The sequence below is a fragment of the Felis catus genome, chromosome B3, assembly GCF_018350175.1.
Source record: "Felis catus isolate Fca126 chromosome B3, F.catus_Fca126_mat1.0, whole genome shotgun sequence".
NCBI lineage: Eukaryota > Metazoa > Chordata > Mammalia > Carnivora > Felidae > Felis > Felis catus.
The window spans coordinates 50,097,442-50,121,523 of NC_058373.1; the positions used below are offsets into that span (position 1 = coordinate 50,097,442).

At 35.1% G+C, this 24,082-nt stretch overlaps 1 protein-coding gene across 2 annotated transcripts in view; it reads right to left on the reverse strand.

Moving 5' to 3' along the window:
• Positions 1-24,082, reverse strand: part of UNC13C (unc-13 homolog C) — a 675,102-nt gene that overhangs the window by 336,101 nt on the left and 314,919 nt on the right. For both annotated transcript variants that reach the window (XM_045059288.1, XM_019832393.3), the window contains 2 exons: positions 12,793-13,012; positions 442-669 (listed from right to left, as the gene is read on the reverse strand). In XM_045059288.1, the coding sequence (XP_044915223.1) occupies positions 442-669; positions 12,793-13,012 (448 nt within the window). The remainder of the gene's footprint in view (positions 1-441; positions 670-12,792; positions 13,013-24,082) is intronic.

Sequence of the window (24,082 nt, forward strand, 5' to 3'; positions counted from 1 at the left end):
ATATTTTCAGACATCACTAAGCTCAAATTGCCTTGACTCTAGGATCAATTGTTTGAGGGGTATCGATCACGGATTAAGTAAAACAATGTGTGTTTTCTCATTAAGAAAAACTGGCTAAAGAGATTTTTAGCTACTCTTGTAATTTATCAGTGGCAGACAGCTACAAAGCTAATCTCTTGGAAATTGTAGGGCATTGATGAGTCTATTGTAAAAGACAACCTTCTTCCTCTGGAAGAGCTTTTGATTAGAACAACCAACAGACTGAAATTACTTCAATTATCTAGTATATACATGAGAACTTTGAAATACAACTACACTGGTCAATACTGACAAGAAAGAAAAAGTCTACTTACTTTACCTATTATTCTTATTATTAGCAGTGATTTCTAAGACGTGAAAATCTCAGTGTGGAATCGAAATTTTAAAGATAACTACTTTTACCTGTAATGGTTATTTTTGCTGACCACTTAGATGTCCCATCCAGTACACTCTGCTTGGCCGCTTTTGTGTACTGCACGAAATCTTCTTTAGAAATCTGAAACATTTCCTGAATTACTTCAAACACCTCTGGCCTGTTTTTCTCCCTAATCTTCATTCTTTCTTTCATAGCTGTAATGATGGTCTGTGTCTTGTCTTCGGCACCATGCTTAGAACTCTTTTCTGCTGCTCCTATAATGGAAAAATCAATGGTGATGTACATGTATGTAAAGTTACTTTGTGATAGCCCGAGGGAGGGAGAAAAGGAAGGAATATGAGAATGAATAAATGCTTTAGTTTTAAGGAGAGATCAGGACAAGATCAGGACAAATAAATATTGATGGACAATATTCAGAACTAGTCTTTTGAGTTAATGGCAAATAAATGGGCTTGCATGATTCCCAGTATTTTTCTGTTGTTATTTGATGAAATCAGGGGTTGTAGAAATATGTCATCTAAATTTTCAAAACAAACAGAATGCACACAATAATGATATCATATACTCCACATATATACCACACACAAATGTGAGACATAGATTGTATATGTAAGGCAAGTGTCATTCAAAAATCAGAATTTCAAATACTTGTGTGCAAAGTGCTTACTTTTAATGATGGAATTTATCATAATTGAGTGCTTAAATTCTTCTTATAAAATAAACACCACCACTCTCTCTTATATATTGAAATATAGTGTGAGATTTTACTTGGAACTAAATTGGAAACCACTGGGCTAGGTCATCTCTAAATACCTGACAGACCACAGGCTTGAACTCTCATTCTGTGATATGGCCACACTTGTCAACAGGCTGAATTATTTCTACTTAAAACCCTTTTTGATTTCTAGTACTTTGGTGATTGGTCTCAACTTTCTGGGCATTTTTATTTATAACGCCAACCCTTTTGGCAGTGAAGGATTTCCAAAAGTCAGTTCTTGGGTCCCTCACATTCTCCAACTACCAGCCAGATACTCTCAATGTTCTGTGTGGCCTGTGGGTTGCACACTATTATACAACAGGTAAACAGCAAACCATGATTCCAACTCTCATGGTTCCTTAGTGAGAATGAAATGAGAATGCAAAACCCCAGGTACCAATACTGCAGGAACTGCCACTGCTGAAACCAAATATTTTTTGGATCAGAACAACTGAGATGTTGTGAAAAGAATAAAAACAAAACAACAAAACTCATGTTCATAGCTAGGAACAATTCCAATTTTCATCTAAATGACTGTATTATCCAACTTACAATTTTTTGAAATATTATACTCCTGAAATAGGCATACTAATATCTAGTGAAACATTTAGACACTAAGTGGTATAATTTAATTTAAAAAAAATTTTAATGTTTACTTTTGAGAGAGAGAGAGAGAGAGACAGACAGAGAGAAAGAGAGAGAGAGAGGAGGAGGAGGGGCAGAGAGAGAGGGGGACACAGAATCCAAAGCAGACTCCAGGCTCTGAGCTGTCAGCACAGAGCCAGATGCAGGGCTCAAACTCATGAACTTTGATATCAGGATCTGAACCGAAGTCAGACACTTAACAGACTGAACCGTCCAGGCATCCCTAAATGGGATAATTTATCTGCACCATTTCTACCACAAAGGATAGCTTCAGTAATGTTCTTTGAATATAAGTCTTTGCATGTTAAGCCCAATTTAAGCATAGAATCTAAGACAAAGAGGAAGAGGTCAGATGTTAACTTTCCTTATAATAAATTCATAATCAATTTAACAGGAGTACTTTAGTGAAAAACTGCATTTATTTAAAAGTATAACATTTGTTTCCTAATGTGGGAAAAATACATTCATAATAACCAAAATGTAATTAGAGAAAGTTAAAGGGATGAATATTTTAATGATAGAAAGAGCATATTCCCTGTCTTTATCATTAAAAAACAAAATAAACCTTTGAGTCTTAAACCACATTAAAATATACTAAAAATGAAAGCATTGCATTTAAGGTAATTTGAAAGGACATTATAAATGTCCCAGTCATCTGTTTAAAAAGGCCCTGGAACAGCTACACATTAGTAGATTACACATCCTTAAACAATTAACCATGCTTGTAATTTATCAGTAATGATTTAACTGCACAGTGCATAATTCTTATACAATGAAATTAGTTTAGGCTACATTTAATAGTTCCAGCTACCCAAGAGGCATATTGTACTTCAAGTACTGAAATATTCATTAAATAGAAAGACAGTGGAGGCTTGAAAAAGTTACTGCAAGATTCAAAATACCCCAAAAGTTTGGTATGTGACAGCCATCCTAAGAATGAATGTTCAACAGGTTAAAAGTGCCATAAAACGTAATTCTCCTCCAATTTCTAAGTAACTATTTTTGTTTTGGCTATTAGTGTTCCCAAAAGACTACAGGAAAAAAGTGTTAACGTTCTTGAGAGTTAAGTATATTTTAAATTATTTCTCTAAATTCAGGAAGAGCCAGCTGACCACTACCCACAAAATAATGCCCATTCAAGCAACAAGTGCCAAATTCAAAGGTAGAATATCAAGAAATTTTTTATCTAAAGGAATCAAATTTCTAAACTCAACAACTGCCTCTTGAATTTTTTTTAAAGAAGTAAATTAGGTAAGCTTGACAATTATCTGTGAAATCCTTCACCAATGCCCTTGATGTTGGAGTAGAACACTGTAATATGTAGAAAAGAGACCAGTCATAAACTTTGAAACCACTATTCTGGGGAGAGCAGAGGATCAGAGACTTCTATTTAAACCTTTTCTCTGTTATTCCTAGAAAAGATATGTGGAATTTTAAAACTTCTACTTTCACTCTTACATGTTTGGTCTGAGGGAAATGATTCAACTTGTCTATCTACTTTGGCCATATAAAGACAAATCTGTAATTAATTTTTGTCACTGATCTACAAGTACTTTACATTGCCCTACTGTTTTTCAAACCCACATACCTCCTCTGAGTTTTCTAATGAAACTGTTTCTGAAATAGCTGTGATTTGCCATGAATTTCTAACCCTTTGGGTCTATTGTTTTCATTCAGACTTAGTCTGCTTCTCTCAAAGTCATCAGATATAAACAAATTTGCATTTATATGACTCTTCCTTCAAAGTGTATTATAGAAGGTCTGGTAGCTGCACAGAAATACAGTAAATAATATGTCAACAAAGGATGAACCGTAAATGAGATCAAAAGAGATAATGTACAGGAAAGCACTTTATAAAGTGTAATACATTATCCAAATGGAATGCATCATTGTTACTTTTTAAATTTTTTTTAACGTTTATTTATTTTTGAGACAGAGAGAGACAGAGCATGAACGGGGGAGGGGCAGAGAGAGAGGGAGACACAGGATTGGGAAGCAGGCTCCAGGCTCTGAGCCATCAGCCCAGAGCCCGACATGGGGCTCGAACTCATGGACCGCGAAATCGTGACCTGAGCTGAAGTCGGACGCTCAACCGACTGAGCCACCCAGGCGCCCCCATCATTGTTACTTTTAAAAACACTTAATTGACAAACCAGACGATACAATTATACACAACAAAACTGCAAGAGATTTCATCCTTAGACAGAGGCAAACTTATCCCACATGGTTTCCTTCTACAAAATTTAAAGGGACAGCAAATCAGAACTGTTACTTGTCTCTATAATTTTTATTATTACCCAAAACATATAAATGTCATGTGAAATTCACAATTTTACCACCTTTACACAGCAATTGATAATTTCAGTGTTTCTTTCAGGTACATACATATAATAACTGCAATATTCCCTCTTGGTCTCAATCTCTTCTCTTTCTTATTTTTCTCAATAGCTATTACAAAACATTTCTACTTTCTTCAAGTCACTTACCTCACTCCACTAACCTCCATTCTCAATGTATGATTTTATCTCTTCCTTAACAGAAATAGGGGCTTCCCTAACACAGTGGTCACATTTTCCCCTCCCCTATGGGAAAACAACAACAACAAAAGCAACAGCAAACAAAACCTGACCTGTAATATTAGCAGATTTCTGTGGTGTAAATACTCCTACCATAGCTGATTTCAAGCCACTACCTTGCAAAATTCTTAACTATTTATCTTCACTGACCCAATTCCCTGTGTATTCATTTATCTTACATGCTAGCCTATAAGGCCAATCTCAACTAAATATGTATTCCAAGTATCACACATGCTGCTTACAAAATAGGATACACTCAAAAAATAGAGAAGACAGAATATTTCTTGGGGAAACCTAAAATGATTGCCATATTGAGTACTTAATTTGGCTACAGGTTCAATTTTATGTGTTAGGAATTTTGTATACACTCTTACCCTGAGGTCATGATCCTGGAAGAAACAAAAATAAATTCAGTGTAAAATGTTATGTGTGCTGTGGAATCTTACGAAGAGACAAAATACACTGGGCATTTGGCTTCGGGTTTGAAATTTTCAGAAAACAAAGGCTGTGTGCCCATCACTAGAAAGCAGCAATTGGTTGGCCTATATACCTCATGCACTTATAGTGAGCATAAAACAAGGGCATAAGTCCAGATATAAATGGAAGAAATACATCAAGGAAATCACTTTTAAATAAGGCAAAGGAGCAGAGTGGCTCGTGATGCTGGTATGCTAGAAGAAGGAAGACACGTGTGAATCCTGACTTGCCACTTACTACCCATTTGAAATTGGGCTACTTTATCTCTGTAAACCTTAGTTTTCTCATCTGAAAAACAAAAGGAAATAATAGTATCTTTCTTAACAGTGTCATGGTAAGGATTAAATGAAATAATGTTTAAGTTTCAATTCTAATAATTAAGCAAGTATAACATCTAGATGTCACAAGGTGAAGATACAAATACTAATTAAAGAATTATACATTAAAATGGAATTTGGGGATTTTAGCTATATGATTACTTGGCCTGTGAAACAACTTGTAAAGTCTCCCCATGAACAGTGCCATACCCAATATCAGCCATGTGCTAAATGCTCTGTAACTATTTGCTTGATTGGAGCCAATGAAGCATTTAAAGATTTAAGAAAATTTAAAGTTCAGAGAAACAAAGAGATATTATTATTACAATATTTTTATTTTTCATATCCAAAAATTTTTACCTGCATTTGAAGCTGGTGAACTCAGAGTAGGCAGGTGGTTAATATGCATGAAATGCATGCAGGTGGGCTGATACTGAGGTGGTTCTCTAGGAGTCCCTAACATAAGAAACTTCATAGTTTTTCTTTCCTTTCCCAGTATAATCCTGTAGGTGGCCTGCTCATGGTGCTTCTGTTTTTCTTTCCCATGAAATCATGTAGGTGGGCACTTGGCTGGTGGCTAGTATTTTCTATCTTTTCTCTTTAGCGGCTTTACATCCAAGATAATCTTAACCCTCCTCTTTTTTTTTTTTAATTTTTTTTTAACGTTTTATTTATTTTTGAGACAGGGAGAGACAGAGCATGAACAGGGGAGGGTCAGAGAGAGAGGGAGACACAGAATCTGAAACAGGCTCCAGGTTCTGAGCAGTAAGCACAGAGCCTGACGCGGGGCTCGAACTCACGGACAGTGAGATCGTGACCTGAGCCGAAGTCAGACGCTTAACTGACTGAGCCACCCAGGCGCCCCCCTCCTCTTTTAATATGCCTTGAATCTTTCCAAGGAGAAGACCCACAACACCTCTAGTCTTCAAATCAGCCATAACCTCTACTCTTAATCAAAGCCACACACTCCACTCTATTTTGCAAACACAACAAAGGACTGACATTTAACAGAAGAATAATTGGAAGATCACAGAGCTACTGGGAGATCATCATCTCCCACTCTCATTGGTGCCCCATCGCTGACAATGGGAGAATGTGGGCGGGGGGGGGTCCCCTTTCATGGAACTGCCACCATCCATAAAGTAATTTTACTTTATTGAGCTTGGGCCCAAAACCAAAATTCAGCCTTTCTTCCCTGCCCCCACCCCCAACTTCTACCATATTCAATAGTACCATTATTGGTGAATGCAAACTTGTAGAACAAGTCAAGAAAGATTTGCATATTAAAGATGATAAAATCAGGAAGGCTCACTCAAAATTGTGTGTCAAAGCTACTACACATTTCATGAGATTCATTTATTATTTACTTATTCATTTATTTATTTTAGAGAGAAAGAGAGCAGGAACAGGGGAGAGGACTAGTGGGGACAGGGGAGGGAGAATATTAAGTGGCTCCGCACTGAGCATGGATGAGGGGGCTCAATCCCAGGACTCTGGCTGGGATCATGACCTGAACCCAAATCAATACTCAAACGCCCAACTGTCTGAACCATCCAGGCTCTCCTCATGAGCATTGTTTCGATACTAACTTTCTAGAATTTTTCCAGTTACTGCAGCAACACAAATTACATAGATCAGGGTTAAAACCAAGAAAAAAAGAAAAAAGTCCTCAATTTCAAAAGTCTCTTTACTATGTAAGGAAAAGAAGAAATCAAGGGAGAGATAGAGCAAAGATCTTTTTTGTTCTTATCACTCTTAGTAACAGATTTTTCTCATGTCTCTGTCAAAAAAAAAAAAAAAGGAAAAGGAAAACAAAGACAATATTAAACACAAGATTTCTTTCTATTTCTCTTTTCTTAAATAGCCTTTGAAATGAAGTTGGCTGACACAGCTAGTTCACAATGTTGCTGGAAGCTGGTCTGGCACTCAAAGCTAGGCCATGTTATTCTCCCGTTGGACACGAGCAAACTCACAGGACACCAACTTCACACACGGTCACTCTGTGACAGTGTTAATGTGAGACAAACAAGGCCATCTCACAAGTTTGACTAAGCACAAAGGAAAACAAGGTCACTATACAGATCACAAAATACCAAACATTCTTTCTCCTAATGAGTAACCACTGTTTCTTTGCTAAGTACAGCGATTAGACGCACTCTTGTCTATCCTGCTTGGAGATAAGGTTTTTTAACCCACATAATCATAGAATTGTCCGCATTTCAAGACAACAACTGATCCAGAGCAATGTCTGCTTTCTAATAGCCTCTTATTGAGATGCCCTATTGTTTATCCTGATGCGTATTCTCCATTGCAGCAATGGATAATAAAGTGAACTTTTAAAACTACAGACATGTTTCTGGTGGTGTTCAGCCGAAGAGCGTTAGCCAGTATTATTAACTCTTTTCACATATGTAGAAAGTGATGCTCAGAGAGTTTTGAAAAATTCTGGTAGCAGCAAGAATAAAAGCCAGATCTTTCTCAAGTGACTCAGGACTATGAAATATAGACATAGATATATACAGATATCCATTGCTTCTGTTATGTTGAACATATGGCATCATATAAGGCTTATTCACCATTTTTATCTCCCTACAGCAGCCTACCCCACACTTGAAAATGCTCCATTATTAGTTTACTCCTTGAGGTTCATGACCGTTGTGTGAAAGTAACTCAACTACTAGTTCCACTTTTACCCATGTTAATTTATTATTTTCTCTTTAGTGTTGCTGAAAAGTCAATGCAGTAGGTATGTTGTGATTGGCATATACTCCAAGCTTATGTGTTAGCCACAGTGGACATGCCTTGAGTCATCATCATCATGTGAAGCCAAAATCAGGGCAGCATAGTTTGCCTAAAAGTCAGGGGTACTATATGGGAGAGTGGAAAAGCACCAAAAATAAAATCCAACAACATTCCATTTTTCCCTTAGTACAAACTTTGTGTATTTCTTTACAAATTAAGTCAGATTATGAGGCTGGGAATTCATAGACCTGGGTTCTAACCCTATCTATAATATCTATTTGATTCTTTTTGGACAAGAAACTGGACTGCGTCAATTCAGTAAGATCAGTAGACTGGGTTCTCCAATCCACTGATCTCAAAGGCTCCCCTAACCATCTATGATTCTATGGAAAAATGATCTTTAAACCATAACATGCTATTTCTTACTGCAGTTCCCATGCCCTCATTTGTTGTTTAACCAACATTTATTGGCATCTAACTATGCTAAAACATGTACTAGGTTCTGGAGACATAAAGAAAGCTCCACCCTAGAGCAGTGGATACGCAGAATCCTACTTCTAAGCCTCCTAAGTACTCATTAAAGAAGGGCACTTCTTGGAATGAGCACTGGGTGCCACATGTAAGAGGTGAATCATGGGGTTCTACTCCTGAAACCAAGACTACATTGTATGTTAACTAAGTTGAATTTAAAGATATATAGATAGATAGATAGATAGATAGATAGATAGATAAAAGAGTAGAAGGTTAAAAGATTCCAAGATATGTGTTCAAATCCACTCATGTAAGTTTTTGAAAATATGCTTGAATCCAGGGACAGCAGTGGTTATGTTCTCTTGAGCTCTGAAAGCCCAGAATAAAGCTCCCACCCACAGTAGCTATTTAGTATATATAAATAAATGTCTTAAGATATCACAGTTGCAAAATGTGGTAATACGAATACAAAAGAAACAGAATCAATATCTAGTTTGCAGAAAGGAGTGTCCTAGCCAAATTTTGTTAATGCTATCAATTTGCAATGGCTAACAGAACACAGAAGCTTAATATCATGTCAGTGGAAAACACACAGAATGAAAGATCACCTCACAAGATACTAGTTTCCTGAACTTTTGGCAAAATATTTTCTGTACTTATGCAGGTACTTATACTTTCCAGTTAAAAATTAAAATTAGGCAGAATGCTTATTCCATTGGACTTTGGGATTCCTTCTTTGGAGATGTGAAAAGAAGTATAAGCCAGTTGGGTTACATACCATGATTATTTGTATATTTTTTCCAGTTTTTTGAGTTGTCTCTTTTCTACTTCAAAACAATAATCAAGGAAAGTATTTTATACATGATTTCTCTTCTACTTACGTCTCACTCTGCACACAACCTCACCCCAGCCAACATACATTTTGTCTTTTTGGTTCTTTATCTAAAACTACCACTGTAACTGTCACGTCAAGTTCCTTATGGGTTATATTCAGTTCATGCAGGTGACAAACAGCTTCTCGATTAGCTACAGTTCTTTTACCACCAAATTCTGTTTCCAAAATAAGAATTAAATAACTTTTTTTAAATAGCAGGCCACTAACAAGTTATTAAGGAAAAAACAGGTGGACTCTGGCTACTGACACTGGCTGAAACTGAAGGAGCAAGAATGAATCAGTTCTCTTCTTTGAAAGACAGAACCACTTCCCTTGGGTCTCCTGTTTCTGTCTACCACTATGCATGGTTTCCAGCTTTGAGCCAAGAAGATGGTAAAGTGAAGGAATCACCAATGAAATCAGCTAGACAGGAATGGAGGTGAGGCTGTTTGGGGGAACTTATCTGACATTTCCATGCTTCTCTGTGAGAAAATACTGGAGCAGTGAACGGGGTTTTCAATCACCTGGTCTCATTCCACTTGACTGCAAGCGTATAAATCATGGACACAAGACTGGATAGGAATGAAACACCAAACTCAAATGAATTTGAAGTAACTTTGCATATCCTCTCCTTGGCATGGATCACTAGTCAGACCACATGTAAAGTGTTTTTTTGTTTTGTTTTGTTTTCATTCTGAGTATTTGTGTGTGTCTATGTTGACAGACTCAATGTCTTCAGAAAAAAAAAAACTAGCAAAATAATAAGGGTCTACAAACCTGAAGAAGCCTATTATTTGAAAAAGACAAGTATTTGAAAAATTGTCATATACAATTGAAGTACATATATTAAATATTTCCCCTCCATTGGTAAGATTAAAGAATAGGAGTTTAAAGAGTAAAAGTTACCAGGAGGCAGGGCCTGATTCAAGCTGTAATTTATACATAGGAATTTTCTAGTGATGAATTAAGCTCCTGCCAAGGTGTTAAATTCTTCCTCGAGGTGTTCAAACAGATTGACCATTTTGAGAAAGAAATCATAGAACATCCTCATTTTTATAGGAGGCTATATTAGTTAGACTAGACCTTCCAACTCTAATTTCCTTTTTTTTTTTTTCTTTTAACTCTGTCCTTTTCTTCCATTGTAGGCATACATGGAAATATTTTACACAGGGTGTGCCACCAGCGCAAAATTCTTGCTTAACACAATGAAAATAGAAATTTCTTAAGGAAATCTCATAGTTTCTGTAGAGAAATTTTCAAATTATATTGATAGTTATTGTGGAAAGGCGTGACGTTGAATTCATATACTTGGCAAAGCTTCTTTCTGTTCAATGTGAGTGTGGATTTTAGGGAAACAGTATGGAGGTATTACTAAAGAAAATATTGCCCTCCTGGGCCATTCATACCCACCCTAATTTTTCACAAATATTTTTTATTTTACATGTACATTTTAAAGTATCTTCAAATTTATAATGTATAATGAGTTTAATATATAACCACATAGAAAAACTTGCTTAATTTAACCAATATCCACCAACACATCTTAAGAAATGGATATAGATTATAAAGGTGCTTCTAAAAACTAAAGAATGGGTGACATGTTTAGTCTCTAAAACACTGAAAGAAAAATCAGCTAATTTCTGAGGTATAATATACACCTTTTCTTTTCATTAATATATTCAAGTCCTTTGTTTTTATAAATTTATTTATTCATTTTGGTAGAGAGAGAGAGAGAGCTGGCAAGGGGCAGAAAGAGGGAAAGAGACAATCTCAAGCAGGATCTCTGCTGTCAGCACAGAGGCCAACATGGGGCTCGATTTCATGAACCTTGAGATCATGACCTGAGCCAAAATCAAGAGTCAGATGCTTAAACCAATTGAGCTACCCAGGTGCCCCTCAAGCCATTTGTTTCTGGATGACAATATTTCTCCTGTTTTCTCAAACGTCACCACCCTAATAGGCTTATTTCTTAAGATGCCTGTTTACAATTCACTTTTTAAATAAGTAGACTCAATTCTAATTGGATTATGAGATTATGAAAATTAGCTTAGTACTGAGTCCATCCCCCTTCCTTTTAAGCAGTTACTCCTAGATTTTTTTTCAAAGACACACTACCTATTCTGAAAAAAAAAAAAAATGCATTCATTACCATTAACAGCCTCCATTTGATCTGATAGTTTTGACTGTGTAGGAAGAATACTAACAAAGGAGAGAAAACTGTAGAATGAGTATGACTTACTACAAAACCAAAAGTGACAGCATTTGTGATTTAATCTTTATTTTGACATTTTTCTCTGATCCCCCTCAAGTTTAGGAAGCCTATGGACTCTATCCATTGGTTATATTCATATAAACAGTAAACAGAGGGGACAATATTTAGTCATGAAAAAAAAAACATTGCAAATGAAAGTACATGTTTAAGTACATTTCTTTGGTGATGTGTTTTGTTTGTTTTGTTTTTTGCTTTAGTAATTTAAGGCCAGCAGCCACAACCAAATCAATGCAGGAGTGAAGTCAATAATATATATCTTAGACTGTGATGTTTTGGCATTACTGGACCTAATATAAAATATTAGTATAAATAATTTCTTTTGGAGATGGAAAATTTAAGATAACTTTTTAAAGGTTGAAGTGATATGTATCTATACAGAAGTGTGAAAGGATGGAAGCCATTAATATTCACTGAGCATCTCCTATTCGCCAACTTCTTAGCAAAGACTATTTCATTTTGTCTTCCCTATAAACCTCTGAGATAAATTTTATTATTCCTGTTCATTTGGTGGAGAAAAATGAAGCCTTTGGTTCCAAGATACCAAATAGGCTTGGAAAAGAATTCAGATTATTGTAATCACAAGGGTGTGCCTTCTGGGGTTCCTGGATAGCTCAGTCGGTTAAGCAACTGACTTTGGTTCAGGTCACGATCTCACTGTTGATGAGTTTGAGCCCTGCATCGGGCTCTGTGAGGACACCTCAGAGCCCGGAGCCTGCTTTGGATTCTGTGTCTCCCTCTCTCTGTGCCCTTCTCTCTCTCTCTCTCTCTCTCTCTCTCTCTCTCTCTCTCTCTCTCTCTGTCTCTCTCTCTCTCTCTCTCTCTCTCTCTCTCTCTCTCTCTCTCTCTCTCTCTCTCTCTCTCTCTCTCTCTCTCTCTCTCTCTCTCAAAAATAAATAAATATTAAAAATATATTTTACAAGGGTGTGCCTTAGTCCTTGTTTGAGGAACATAACTTGACACACTCCCACTTTCCACACAGGGCTATTAAGAGATGGAAGTAACCAAACAGATCAGAAGCCACTTTCAAGTTTTCTACTGGACAAGCATGCAATTGGTCATTCTGAGGAATCTAAGTCAGAGCCTGGCACTATGGGAACACAGCATCAACAATATAATGTCATGGGTGGTATGTGAATCTTAGGAGGGGTAGGGGGTGGAATTACTGAAAACCAGCAAGAACTGCAGAGGCCTAATATGAAAGCATGTAGGTTATGCATATATGTCTTTAGCCTAAGTAGGTACTCACTCTGCAAACAGTCAGCATTTAGGAGGTCCTGACACTTTTCATGGCATTTCACTCCACACTCCAAACACTTCATGCCTTGCCGGGCAATGCCCCACAGGAGCCCTTCACACTCGTAACAGTAGGTGGGTGTTGTTGCCGTCCAGACCTCAAAATTGTGAGGGGTGGTGGAGGACATGGGGTAGATCAGTGCCTGCAAGGTCTTCTTGAAGACATGTATTTTCTGTAAAGATGAGATAAGTTTCAATGTCAGCCAAGTCAGTGTATTTCAAGGATTTCAACAAATAAACTATTTTATCATTTTTCCTTGAAAATATTATTTTGAAAGAGCCCCTTAATTATTGATTTAAGTAATGACAAGAACTCTGCTCACTATTCTTTTCTCAGTGTTATAGGGTCCAATTTGTCATGTGAACACAAAGAACTCCCTTACATCCCAGACTGGACTGGGTTCCACTGTTGTGCAAGCTTCTTTCATAGCAGCAAGAAGCTCTAATTACTTGATAATATCCACACCCCTGCTATACTGTGGACTCCATGAGGTGAAGGATTATGAAATTCTTGCTCATTGCTGTATCAGTCATTGGAGCATAACCTAGTCTCTGTCTTAATATTGGTGCCTAAGAAATATTAATATATACATATATATTGTATATACATATATAACATATGTATAATATATAGTATATTTTATGTACATTATAAGATATATATTATATATACTATATATATAACACACATACATAATATATATGTGTGTATGTGTGTGTGTATATATATATATATATATACACACACACACACACACACACGCGCGCATATATATATGTGTGAGTGTGTACACATACACACACATCTTTAAATAGCTATCCTTGGTCTAAACTGGTTCTTGGTAAGATTGTTAAGTAGATTCAAAGCATTCTAAGTGCTGACTTAATGCTCCAGAAACATCCCCATCCCTCTTTTGCATCCTACAGCGGTATGTCTTCCGTGCCTCTGTACTCTCCCAGACCTTTCAAACCTTCCCAGCTCCAAAGAATGCTTATTCTATAATTCCTTCTACAAGGGAATGTTTTCATTGCCTATCCTTTAAGAACAAGGTCACCAAATAATTAATAAGAGAGCACTAGTAGCAGGTAAAACTTATATGCGACTCTCCCATGGTAATGGTAATATTTTAAAGGGAGATAAGTTTTTACAACACATGGAAGGACTCTCAGTGACAAGCCACTGGTGGGGTAGAAAAATTCACTGAATGAGTAGACAGAGGAGACCTGAGTTCCCTAGCATAGGGCCATTCAATGAAATTTAATATGGGCTTCTTCAGGACATATTTAGGGCCAGTCTTTGATATTTCTCTCCTTAGTGCCAATCATTGTCTCTGACACATAGTAGGGATATGACACATGTTTTGTGGGAATGTTCTTCCACTTAGAAGTATGGTAATCCACAGAGATTTACAAACCTTACTTTACTCCCCTATCTACCTATCTGCAATATTATTTTGAAGATCAAATTGTATGATAGTAACAAATGTATTCCACAGACTTCAAAATACTAAATAAGTATTAAGTATTAGTATTGATACTGGATTTTCCAGAAACCATCCTAGGTTGATAGGAAAAAGACCTGTTTGGATCAGTACTTCTCTGTGTTTTTCATATATAATAATGCAGGTATCTTCTTAAAAGAAAGACTATCACTCTGAAGTTACATTTACAAATAATTTCACAAAACTTCCTGATACATAATGAATGAATATTTACATAAATCCAGTAGGAGCCTAGCATTTACATGAAACATTTATATTTTGCATTAATAATCTTTAAATCTAATTTCAGAATACCTTCCCACAGTGTTGAAATGGGCAACTTTCCATTATTCTTCAATTCCACAGTATGGTAACAGCATATTTCCCTTTATTAGTATATTCCCCTCATGGTGTGTTTTCCCAGAATATGTTTGGTAATGGTACTGGAATATTCCCTGCAGGGAGTTAAGCTTCACTAAATTTTTTTCTAACTTTTGAACAGCAAGATCCAGCCTTGCTGCTACATGAGGGTCTGGCTGAAGCTTTTTATCCTTCATGTGAGTCTAGAGAACAGCAGTGTGATCAAATAGAGGAATTATTCAAGTGGGGGATCCCCATATTAGGGTTTATACCAACAACTGGATCCATCCTTTCAATAGAGCCTCACCCAAGTAATCTTTGGCCTCATTTCATAATGAAGATGTCTTCTTGCAAAATAACTGTTAAGAGTTCTTTTAGAATTAAAATGATGTATAATTCATCTTTGCTTCCCCTGCACAGCTTAGCAGAGTATTATTATCAATATCATTAAACTGAATTGAACAATTCACTTTGGCATAACAGATTTTCAATCAGCCATCCATAGACAGTTTCCTGTTCTAGCTGGGCTCAGGGTGTGTGTGTGTGTGTGTGTGTGTGTGTGTGTGTGTGTGTGTGTGTGTGTGCGCACGTGCGCGCATATAATGTAGCTTTTTGGTTTAGCTAAAAAACAAGTGCGGAATTTAGTTATATTTGCAATCACATCAGGTTAATTTGTTGTTCCCTTAGTAGGGGAAAGTAATTCTAACTAAATAGAACACTAGGTGGGAATAGTCTGCTAATGAATACAAGTAAAGAAAAACATACCAACTTAGAAAGTAGGGTTGGGTAAAGGGTTGTTTTGAAGATGAACTTATCTACATGTTTTAAGGTTAAGTAAATGGTTCATACATTTTATCTAATACCCTGTGACTATTATCTTTTTCATTGAATTCAAATTATATATAGTCAGTCCTCTACATTCTTAAGCTATAGCAGGAGTAATAAATTTAAGGAAGAGTTCCTAAAAAATTAAACATACTGGAGAAAACCAAATAAAAGACAGTTCTAAGTAAACAGATGAGAAGTTTTCATTGAAATGTTTTGTTTGGTTGGGTTTAAAGAGCCATGATCCATTTCATAAAAAGAGAATGAAGCTAATTTCAAAAAAAAAAAAAAAAAAACGATAGTAACATTGAAAATTTACTAGATAACACACTGAAAATCAACTGAATGGGGCATTAAAACAAATTGAACATTTAAAAGATGGAGAAGCTGGAGAAAATATTGTATACTTCACTACAAGGTATATATCCTCGGTCTGACAGAAATGATAATATGTATCTTTTTCACTTGTGATTTTGGGGATATGAGCATGTCTATCAAAGCTGAAAATTAAAATAAATGACATATGGAAACAGTTCTTACTGAAGCAAAGTATAAGATGTAAGGATGGTCAGTTCAGAAACTCAGGAAATGATTAGCTAGGAAAGCATGTACAAATATACCTCATAAGGGATTCTTACTCTCACAAGAATACTGCATCCTGGGAAAATAAGGTACTTTCTTAGTTAGCAAAGACCGACCAGACCAAACAAGATTATAAAAAGGACCAAAAATAAAAGAGTTCTGTGGAATAAGACAAAAAAGATAGGGTATGAAAAACTGAATAAAACAAGGAGAAGCCCCAGAATTAGCCACTGAACATGACAGATGGGAGTTTGTAACTATTAGAAGTTGCCTTAAAAGGAAGAGATTTTTTTATGTAGTACATTAAACAGATAGAAAGATAATTAAGTACAGTTAATAAACAGGATCGTCACTAATATGAAAGGATGAGACTGCGTATGTTATCTGGGGAGAGTTTCTGGCCTACGTAAATCCAGATATGTAGAGAAGATGATGCCAAGAACAAGCAGAGCCCTAATCTAATGGGATTAGGAAACAAGGACAGAATGAATTCAGCAAAAGAGAAGACTTGCTGCTAATCTATTATAAAGGTTTCTAAAATTTCCAAATCTTCCACAATAGACATTTAATACTTTCTAAAATATATTTTCATTTTTTTAAATATTCTTTCATTCACTGTATGATCAAGTTGCATTTTACATCCAAGAGAAGATTCTTGTTTCTATATGACAAAAGACAAAGGATGCTGGTATTTATGGATGTGTATGTATGTTCTTTATTCCCCCCTCTTTTAAAAGTCACAAAGCTTTTGTAAATCATGCTCAATACTTCATGGAAGTTACTTACAAAATAAAATAATTCTCACTGGCAAACAACATTGCTGGCTTTTCCTCCATTCTAAATAAAAACAAGAGCAGCAACAACAACAACCACCAATCTCAGATGTCACTTTCCAGTATGTATTTTCTAATTATATCAAAATGTATGCTCACTGCGGAAACAATTTATAAAACAAAAAAGCACTAAAAAAACAAAAAGTTACTCAATTTAATATGTGAAAGTTAGTCATGGTTTGATTTGTGTTCTCCGAGGATTTTTTTCTATTTATATACAGAATGTAAAACTTATGCAATTAGGAATAAAATCTGTAAACATCAGTTTTATATTACTGAACTGACTGAAGAAAAAAGAAGGTGACTTACTTTGTGAAGACACCGTTTTATCTGTAGAAATGAGGGTAGGAAATGCTTTGGCTCTGATAAACCTCTTTAGCCAAATACAGATTACAGATTACAAAGGGAAGGATGCTCACATCCTAAACAATGATTTTGTTAAAAATCCGTCCTCTAATAAACTATAATCTTGGGTGAAATGCTATAATATGTCACTTTCTGAACAATTAGGACACACAAAAAAATGAATTGTCTTTTCTACATAACTGTATGAGAAAATTAAAATGAGCCCAATAAATAAAGCATTCAGGCTTCCTGCCAAAGGCAATGACTAGTGTTTTTAGACAATCAATATTCCAATCAACCAAATGTTAATACAATAGGAACAAAGCATGTCTATCTCCATTTGCCATACACCTGTTCTCTTTTTCCTCTACCATGTTAACCAGTGACTGAACTAATAAAGTTCTAATCTTCTCATCATCCTGTGGGTTTCCTCATGGGATTATGTAAACCATGATTTTCCTATTCTCAAAAAAATCACAGTTTGATAACTATAAGAAAAAATATGCTTCTTGTTTTGAAGCATTATTCATGTACCTTGGGGAAAAAAATCTATTTGCTGTCCTGTAGGTATCATTTCACTCTTTCTGTACAAAAGCATCAGAAATATTTGCAGAGCAAATATTATGTACAATGTGACCTTTGAAATTTGTTATAAACAAGAAGACAGAACAATGGCATAAGAAGTTTGTGAGTATAAAAACAGCCTAATTTCAGGTCTGATTTACTCACGAGGACAATCATCACATAAGACTGACTGTAGAAGTTAAAGTTATTCAGGTAAAATTTTGTACCAGAAAAGTGAAGACACCAAAAGTTATGTGCCTATCCTTGGAAAAGTGTGAATAATTTGTATTACTTATATTGTTTTTTAACAGACACTAATTATCATTGAGCTAAGTGACTTAGTAAGTCCAAATAAAGAGAGTGAATAATGATAAAGAAGAGGATACAATAATTAAAGAAGAGTTCAAAATAACACAGACCTATTATGACAGAAAACACAACCTGGAAACAAATTAGGACAGATTTGTCATGTACTGTATCACTTTTCTTCAATTCAAACTTTCAATGAAATTGTGAATGTAATTATATAAAGTTCTAAAGACTCCACCCAAAAACTGTTAAAATAAATAAACTCAGTAAATTTGTAGAATATAAAATCAATACACTAAGATGTGCTTCATTTCTATGCATAAATAACAAATCGTCAGGGAAACGAAGAAATGAATTTAACTTACACTTGCATCAAAAAGAATAAAGTACCTAGAAGCAAATATAACCAAGGAGATGAAAGATCTATACATTGAAAAGTATAAAATATTAGCGAAAGAATCAGAGAAGACACAAATAAATGAAAGATACTCCATGCTCATGGGTTGGAAAAATATCATTAAAATGTTCATATTATCCAAAGCAATACATAGGCTCCACACAATCCCTATGAAAATTTCAATGGCAATTTTCACAGAAATAGAACCAGCAAACTTAAAATTTGCACGGAACCACAAAATCGTGAACAGAGAAAACAATCTCAAGGAAAAAAAAAAAAAAACTAGAGGCAACACTCTCCCTGATTCCAAACTATATTATAAAGATACCATAATCAAAACAGCATTGTACTGCATAAAAACAGACACATAGATCAAAAGAACAGAACAGAGCCTCAAAATAAACCCACACATATATGTTCTATTAATTCATGACAAAGGAGCCAAGAATATACAATAGGGAAAGGACAGTCTCTCTTTAAGAGATGTGCTGGGAAAACTGAACAGCCACATGCAAAGGAATCAAACTGAACCATGATCTTATAAGATACACAAAAAAATTTATAAGAAATTAATTAAATACTTAAATATAAGACCTGAAACCATAGGCTCCTAGAATAAAACATAGGGGATAAGCTCCTTGACATTGGTTTTGGTGATGATGTATTTTGGATTTGACACAAAAAGCAAAAATAAGTGGAGCTACATTAAACTAAAAACATTAAACTAAAAAAACTTCTTCACAGTAAAAGAAACCATAAAAAAATGAAAAGACAATATGCTGAATAGAAGAATATATTTGCAAATCATGTATCTGACAAGGGAATAATATCCAAAATATATAAAGAACTCATACAACTCAATAGCTAGAAAACAAACTGATTTAAAAATGGGCAGAGGATCTGAACAGATATTTGTCCAAATAAGACATAGGTATGGCTAAAAGGTACATGAAAATATATTCACTATCACCAATCTTCAGAGAGATCCAAATCAAAACCAAGAGATAACACCTTACATCTGTTAGAAAGGCAGTATTAAAACCACAAACAATAACAAGTGTTGGCAAGGATTTGGAGAAAAGGGAACACTTCTGCACTGTTGGTGGGAATTTAAATGGAAAACAGTATGGAATTACCATAAAAAAATTAAAAATTAAAAATAGAACTACCATATGACCCAAAAATCCCACTTCTGGGTAATTATCCAAAGAGAATAAAAGTATTAATTTGAACATATACCTCCATGTTAACAGAAGCATTATTTTCAACAGTAAAGACACAGAAACAACCTAAGTGTCATTAGAATGGATAAGAAAATGTGTGTGTGTATGTATAATAGAATGTAATTCAGCTATAAAAGAGTAAAATCTTGCCATATGCAACAACATGGTTGGATCTTGAGAACATTATGCTAAGTGAACTAGATCACAGGAAGATGAATACTGTATGATCTTACTTACATGTAGAATCTAAGAAAACAGAAACAAAAACAAAAGCAAAAACAAAAAGCCAAGCTCACAGATACAGAGAACGGATTGGTGATTGCCAGAGGCAGAGGATGGTAGGTAAAATTTGTGAATGGGGCCAAAAGGTGTAAATTTCTAGTTATGAAACAAGTAAATCATGGGATTATAATATACACTATGGTGACCATAGTTAATACTGTGCTGTGCATTTGAAAAATGCTGATCATAAAAATTATCACAAGAAAGAAGAAAAATGAAACTGTGTTTGGGTGATGGAAGTTAACTAAACTTACTGTGGTGATTATTTTACATATGTAAAAATATTAATTCATTATGTTGTACACTGGAAACTAATATGTTATAGGTCATATATACCTCAATAAAAAAGTGTATACAATAATAAAGGTAGTATGAGATGAGTAATTTATTAAATATAAAAGACTAAAACAAATATGAATTCATTCACTGGAGAGTAACTTTTACCATTTTAAGATGGAAAGTCTAATTTTTTTTTTTTTTTACCACTTGGGATAGATACATATAATCTTTTGACAGAGACCATGAAATTAGAAAGATGGGCTAGGATATTGTAGAAATAAGAGAGGAAAGGAGGTCATCTCTGTTAAAAGGAATCCTTTTCACTGTCCTCTTGTGTAACCAAGCAAAGCCAGTCATGGAGCCATGGAAAGTGGTATGGTAAACGCAGATTATGATAAAAACTACAATATTTACTACACACTTATATGTTTAAAATGGTTGAAGTGCTTTCCATTTGTTATCTCAATGATATTCCCAATAGTACTCTAGCATCAATAATGTATTTGTTTTACGTGCTGGAAAACTGATCTGTCAATGTGGCAGATTGAGTTGATATAGTGAAGCGTTGAGAAAAAATAGTTTAATATGTAAAAGGGTTAAAATGAAATAGATTCTCCAGGTGCTTGAGGGAAAAAAAGGAACTTACTACCAGAATTATGAAAGCTGATTCCACGGAAGCCCAAAGGATGATCCAGTTAAACTCTATGGGCTACAAACTTGCGGTTTTTAGACCATTTTCTGATATGACATTTCGACTTACCTTTTATTTAATGTTATCATTGAGGCTAGTAATGAGAGCTTAAGAATTTTTGGATCTTTTTTTTTTCAGGACAGAGTTACTAACTTTAAAGTTTGAAGACAAAGATACTACCAAAAAAAAAAAAAAAACCCGAAACAAACAAAAACAAACAAACAAAAAAAAGAAAGAAACAAAGGAAGAAAAAGAAAAGAAAATGGCAGGCCAGTATCTCTAATGAACATAGATACAAATATCCTCACAGAATTTTAACAACCTGAATTCAACAATACATTAAAAAAATTATTCACCATGGTTAAGTAAGATTTATTCCAGGGATGCAAGGGTAGTTTAATATTTATAAATCCATCAATGTGATACATCACATTAACAAGAGGAATAGTTAAAAAATTATATAATCTCAATAGATACAGAAAAAGCATTTTACAAAATACAAAATCTATTCATGATAGAAACTCTCAAAGTGGGTTTAGAGGGAACATACCTCAACACAATAAAGGCCATATATGAAAAACCCACAGCTAACATCATACTCAATGGTGGGAAACTGAAAACTTTTCCTCTAAGATCAGGAATAAGATAAGGATGTCCACTTTTGCCACTTTTATTCAACATAGTACTGGAAGTTCTAGCTGCAGCAATCAGAAAAAAAAAGAAAAGAAAAGAAAAATAAATAAATAAATAAGCATCCAAATTGGTAAGAAAGAAGTAAAACTGTCACTATTGACAGATAACATGATACTATATATAAAAAATCCTCAAGTCTCCATCAAAAAAATATTAACACTTATAATTTGGTAAAGGTTACACAAAATTAACATACAGAAGTCTGTTGTGTTTCTATACACTAATAATGAAATATCAAAAAGAGAAATTAAGAAAACAATCTCATTTACAATTGCACCAAGAATAAATTTAACCAAGAAGGTGAAAAGCCCATACTCTGAAAACTACAAGATATTGTTGAAAGAATTTGAAGATGACACAAATGGAAAGATGTATCATGCTCATAGACTGGAATATTTTTAAAATGTCCACACTACCCAAGGCAGACTACAGATTCAGTACAATCTCTATCAAAATAGCAATAGCATTCTTCACAGAACTAGAAATAATAATCCTAAAATTTGTATGGAAATACAAAAGACCTCACATAGCCAAAGCAATCTTGAGAAAGAAGAACAAAGCTTGAGATACACTACAAAACTGTAGTAATCAACACAGTATGGTACTGGAACAAAAACATACACCTAGAACAATACAACAGGAAAAATGCTCTAAAATAAACCCACAACTATAAACGCAATCTATGACAAAGAAAGAAAGAATATACCATGGGAAAAAATAGTCTCTTGAATAAGAGATGATGGGAAAACTGGACAGCTACATGTAAAGAATGAAAACTGGACCACTTTTTTATATCATGCACACAACCAATTTAAAGACCTGAATGTGAGGGGCACCTGGGTGGCTCAGTGGGTTAAGCGTCTAAGTTTTATTTCAGGTCATGATCTCAGGGCTTGTGAGGTTCCGCACTGACAGTGAGGAGGAACCTGTTTGGGATTCTCTGTCAACCTCTCTGCCTCTCCACGCATGTACATGTACACTCTTCCTCTTAACATAAACATTAAGGGGTGCTTGAGTGGCTCAGTCGGTTAAGCATCCAACTTTGGCTCAGGTCATGGTCTCAGGGTTAGTGAGTTCAAGGCCCACGTCGAGCTCTGTGCTGAAAGCTCAAAGACGGGAGCCTGCTTCAGATTCTGCGTCTCCCTCTCTCTGCCCCTTCCCTGCTCACACTCTGTCTCTCTCTCCCTCAAAATAAATAAATGTTAAAAAATAATATTAAAAAAAAGACCTAGTAGTGCATGGGTGACTCAATTGGTCATGATCTCATGGTTCATGAGTTTGAGCCATACACTGGGATCTGCGATGACAGCACAGAGCCTGCTTGGGATCCTCTCTCTCTCTTTCTCAGAAGTAAACAAACAAACAAAAAAAAGACCTAATTTGAGACTTGAACCCATAAGCCCCCTGAAAGAAAACACAGGCAGTATTATCTTGGACATCAACTTTAACAATATGTTTATGTATCTGTTTCTTGAGACAAGGGGAAAAAAAAGTAAAAATAAACTATTGGGACTGCACCCAAATAAAGAGGTCTTGCACAGCAAAGGAAACCATTGACAGAACAAAAAGATGACCTACTGAATGAGAGAAGATATTTGCAAATGATATATCCAAGCGGTTAATATTCAAAGTATATAAAGAACTTCTATAATTCAATACCAAAACCAAACGATCCAATTAAAAAAATGAGCAGAGGATCCGAATAGACATTCTTCCAAAAAAGACACACAAATGGCTAACAGACACATGAAAAGATGCCTTATGTCACCATCCATCAGGGCTAATCAAAACCATAATGTGAGATCACTTCACACCAGTCAGAATGGCTTGTATCAAAAACAAGAAATGAGTGTTGGTGAGGATGTGGAGAAAAGAGAACCCTCATGCACTATTGGTGGGAATGTAAGTTGGTGGAGCCACTGTGGAAAACAGTATGGAGGTTCCTCAAAATTTAAAAGTGAAACTATTCATATGATCCAGTAATTCCACTACTGGATATTCACAAAACAAAACAAAAAAAAGAAAGAAAACACTAATTTGAAAAGATATATACACCCTTATATTCATTACAGCATTATTACCATAGTCAAGAAATGAAAGCAAGTTTAATAAATGGACAAAAGAGTGGTATACACAGACAGATATGTACACCCACACACATAAGGGATTACTTGTCCATAAAAAAGAATGAGATCCAGCCATTTGCAACAGCATGAATGGACTTCTAAGACTTTGTACTAAGTGAAATAAGTCAAAGAAAGACAAATACCATATCATTTCATCCATATGTGGAATTTACAAAAATAAATAAGCAAAGGAACAAAAGAAGAAAGAGAGGCATGGGACACCTGGGTGGCTCAGTTGGTTAAGTGTCCAACT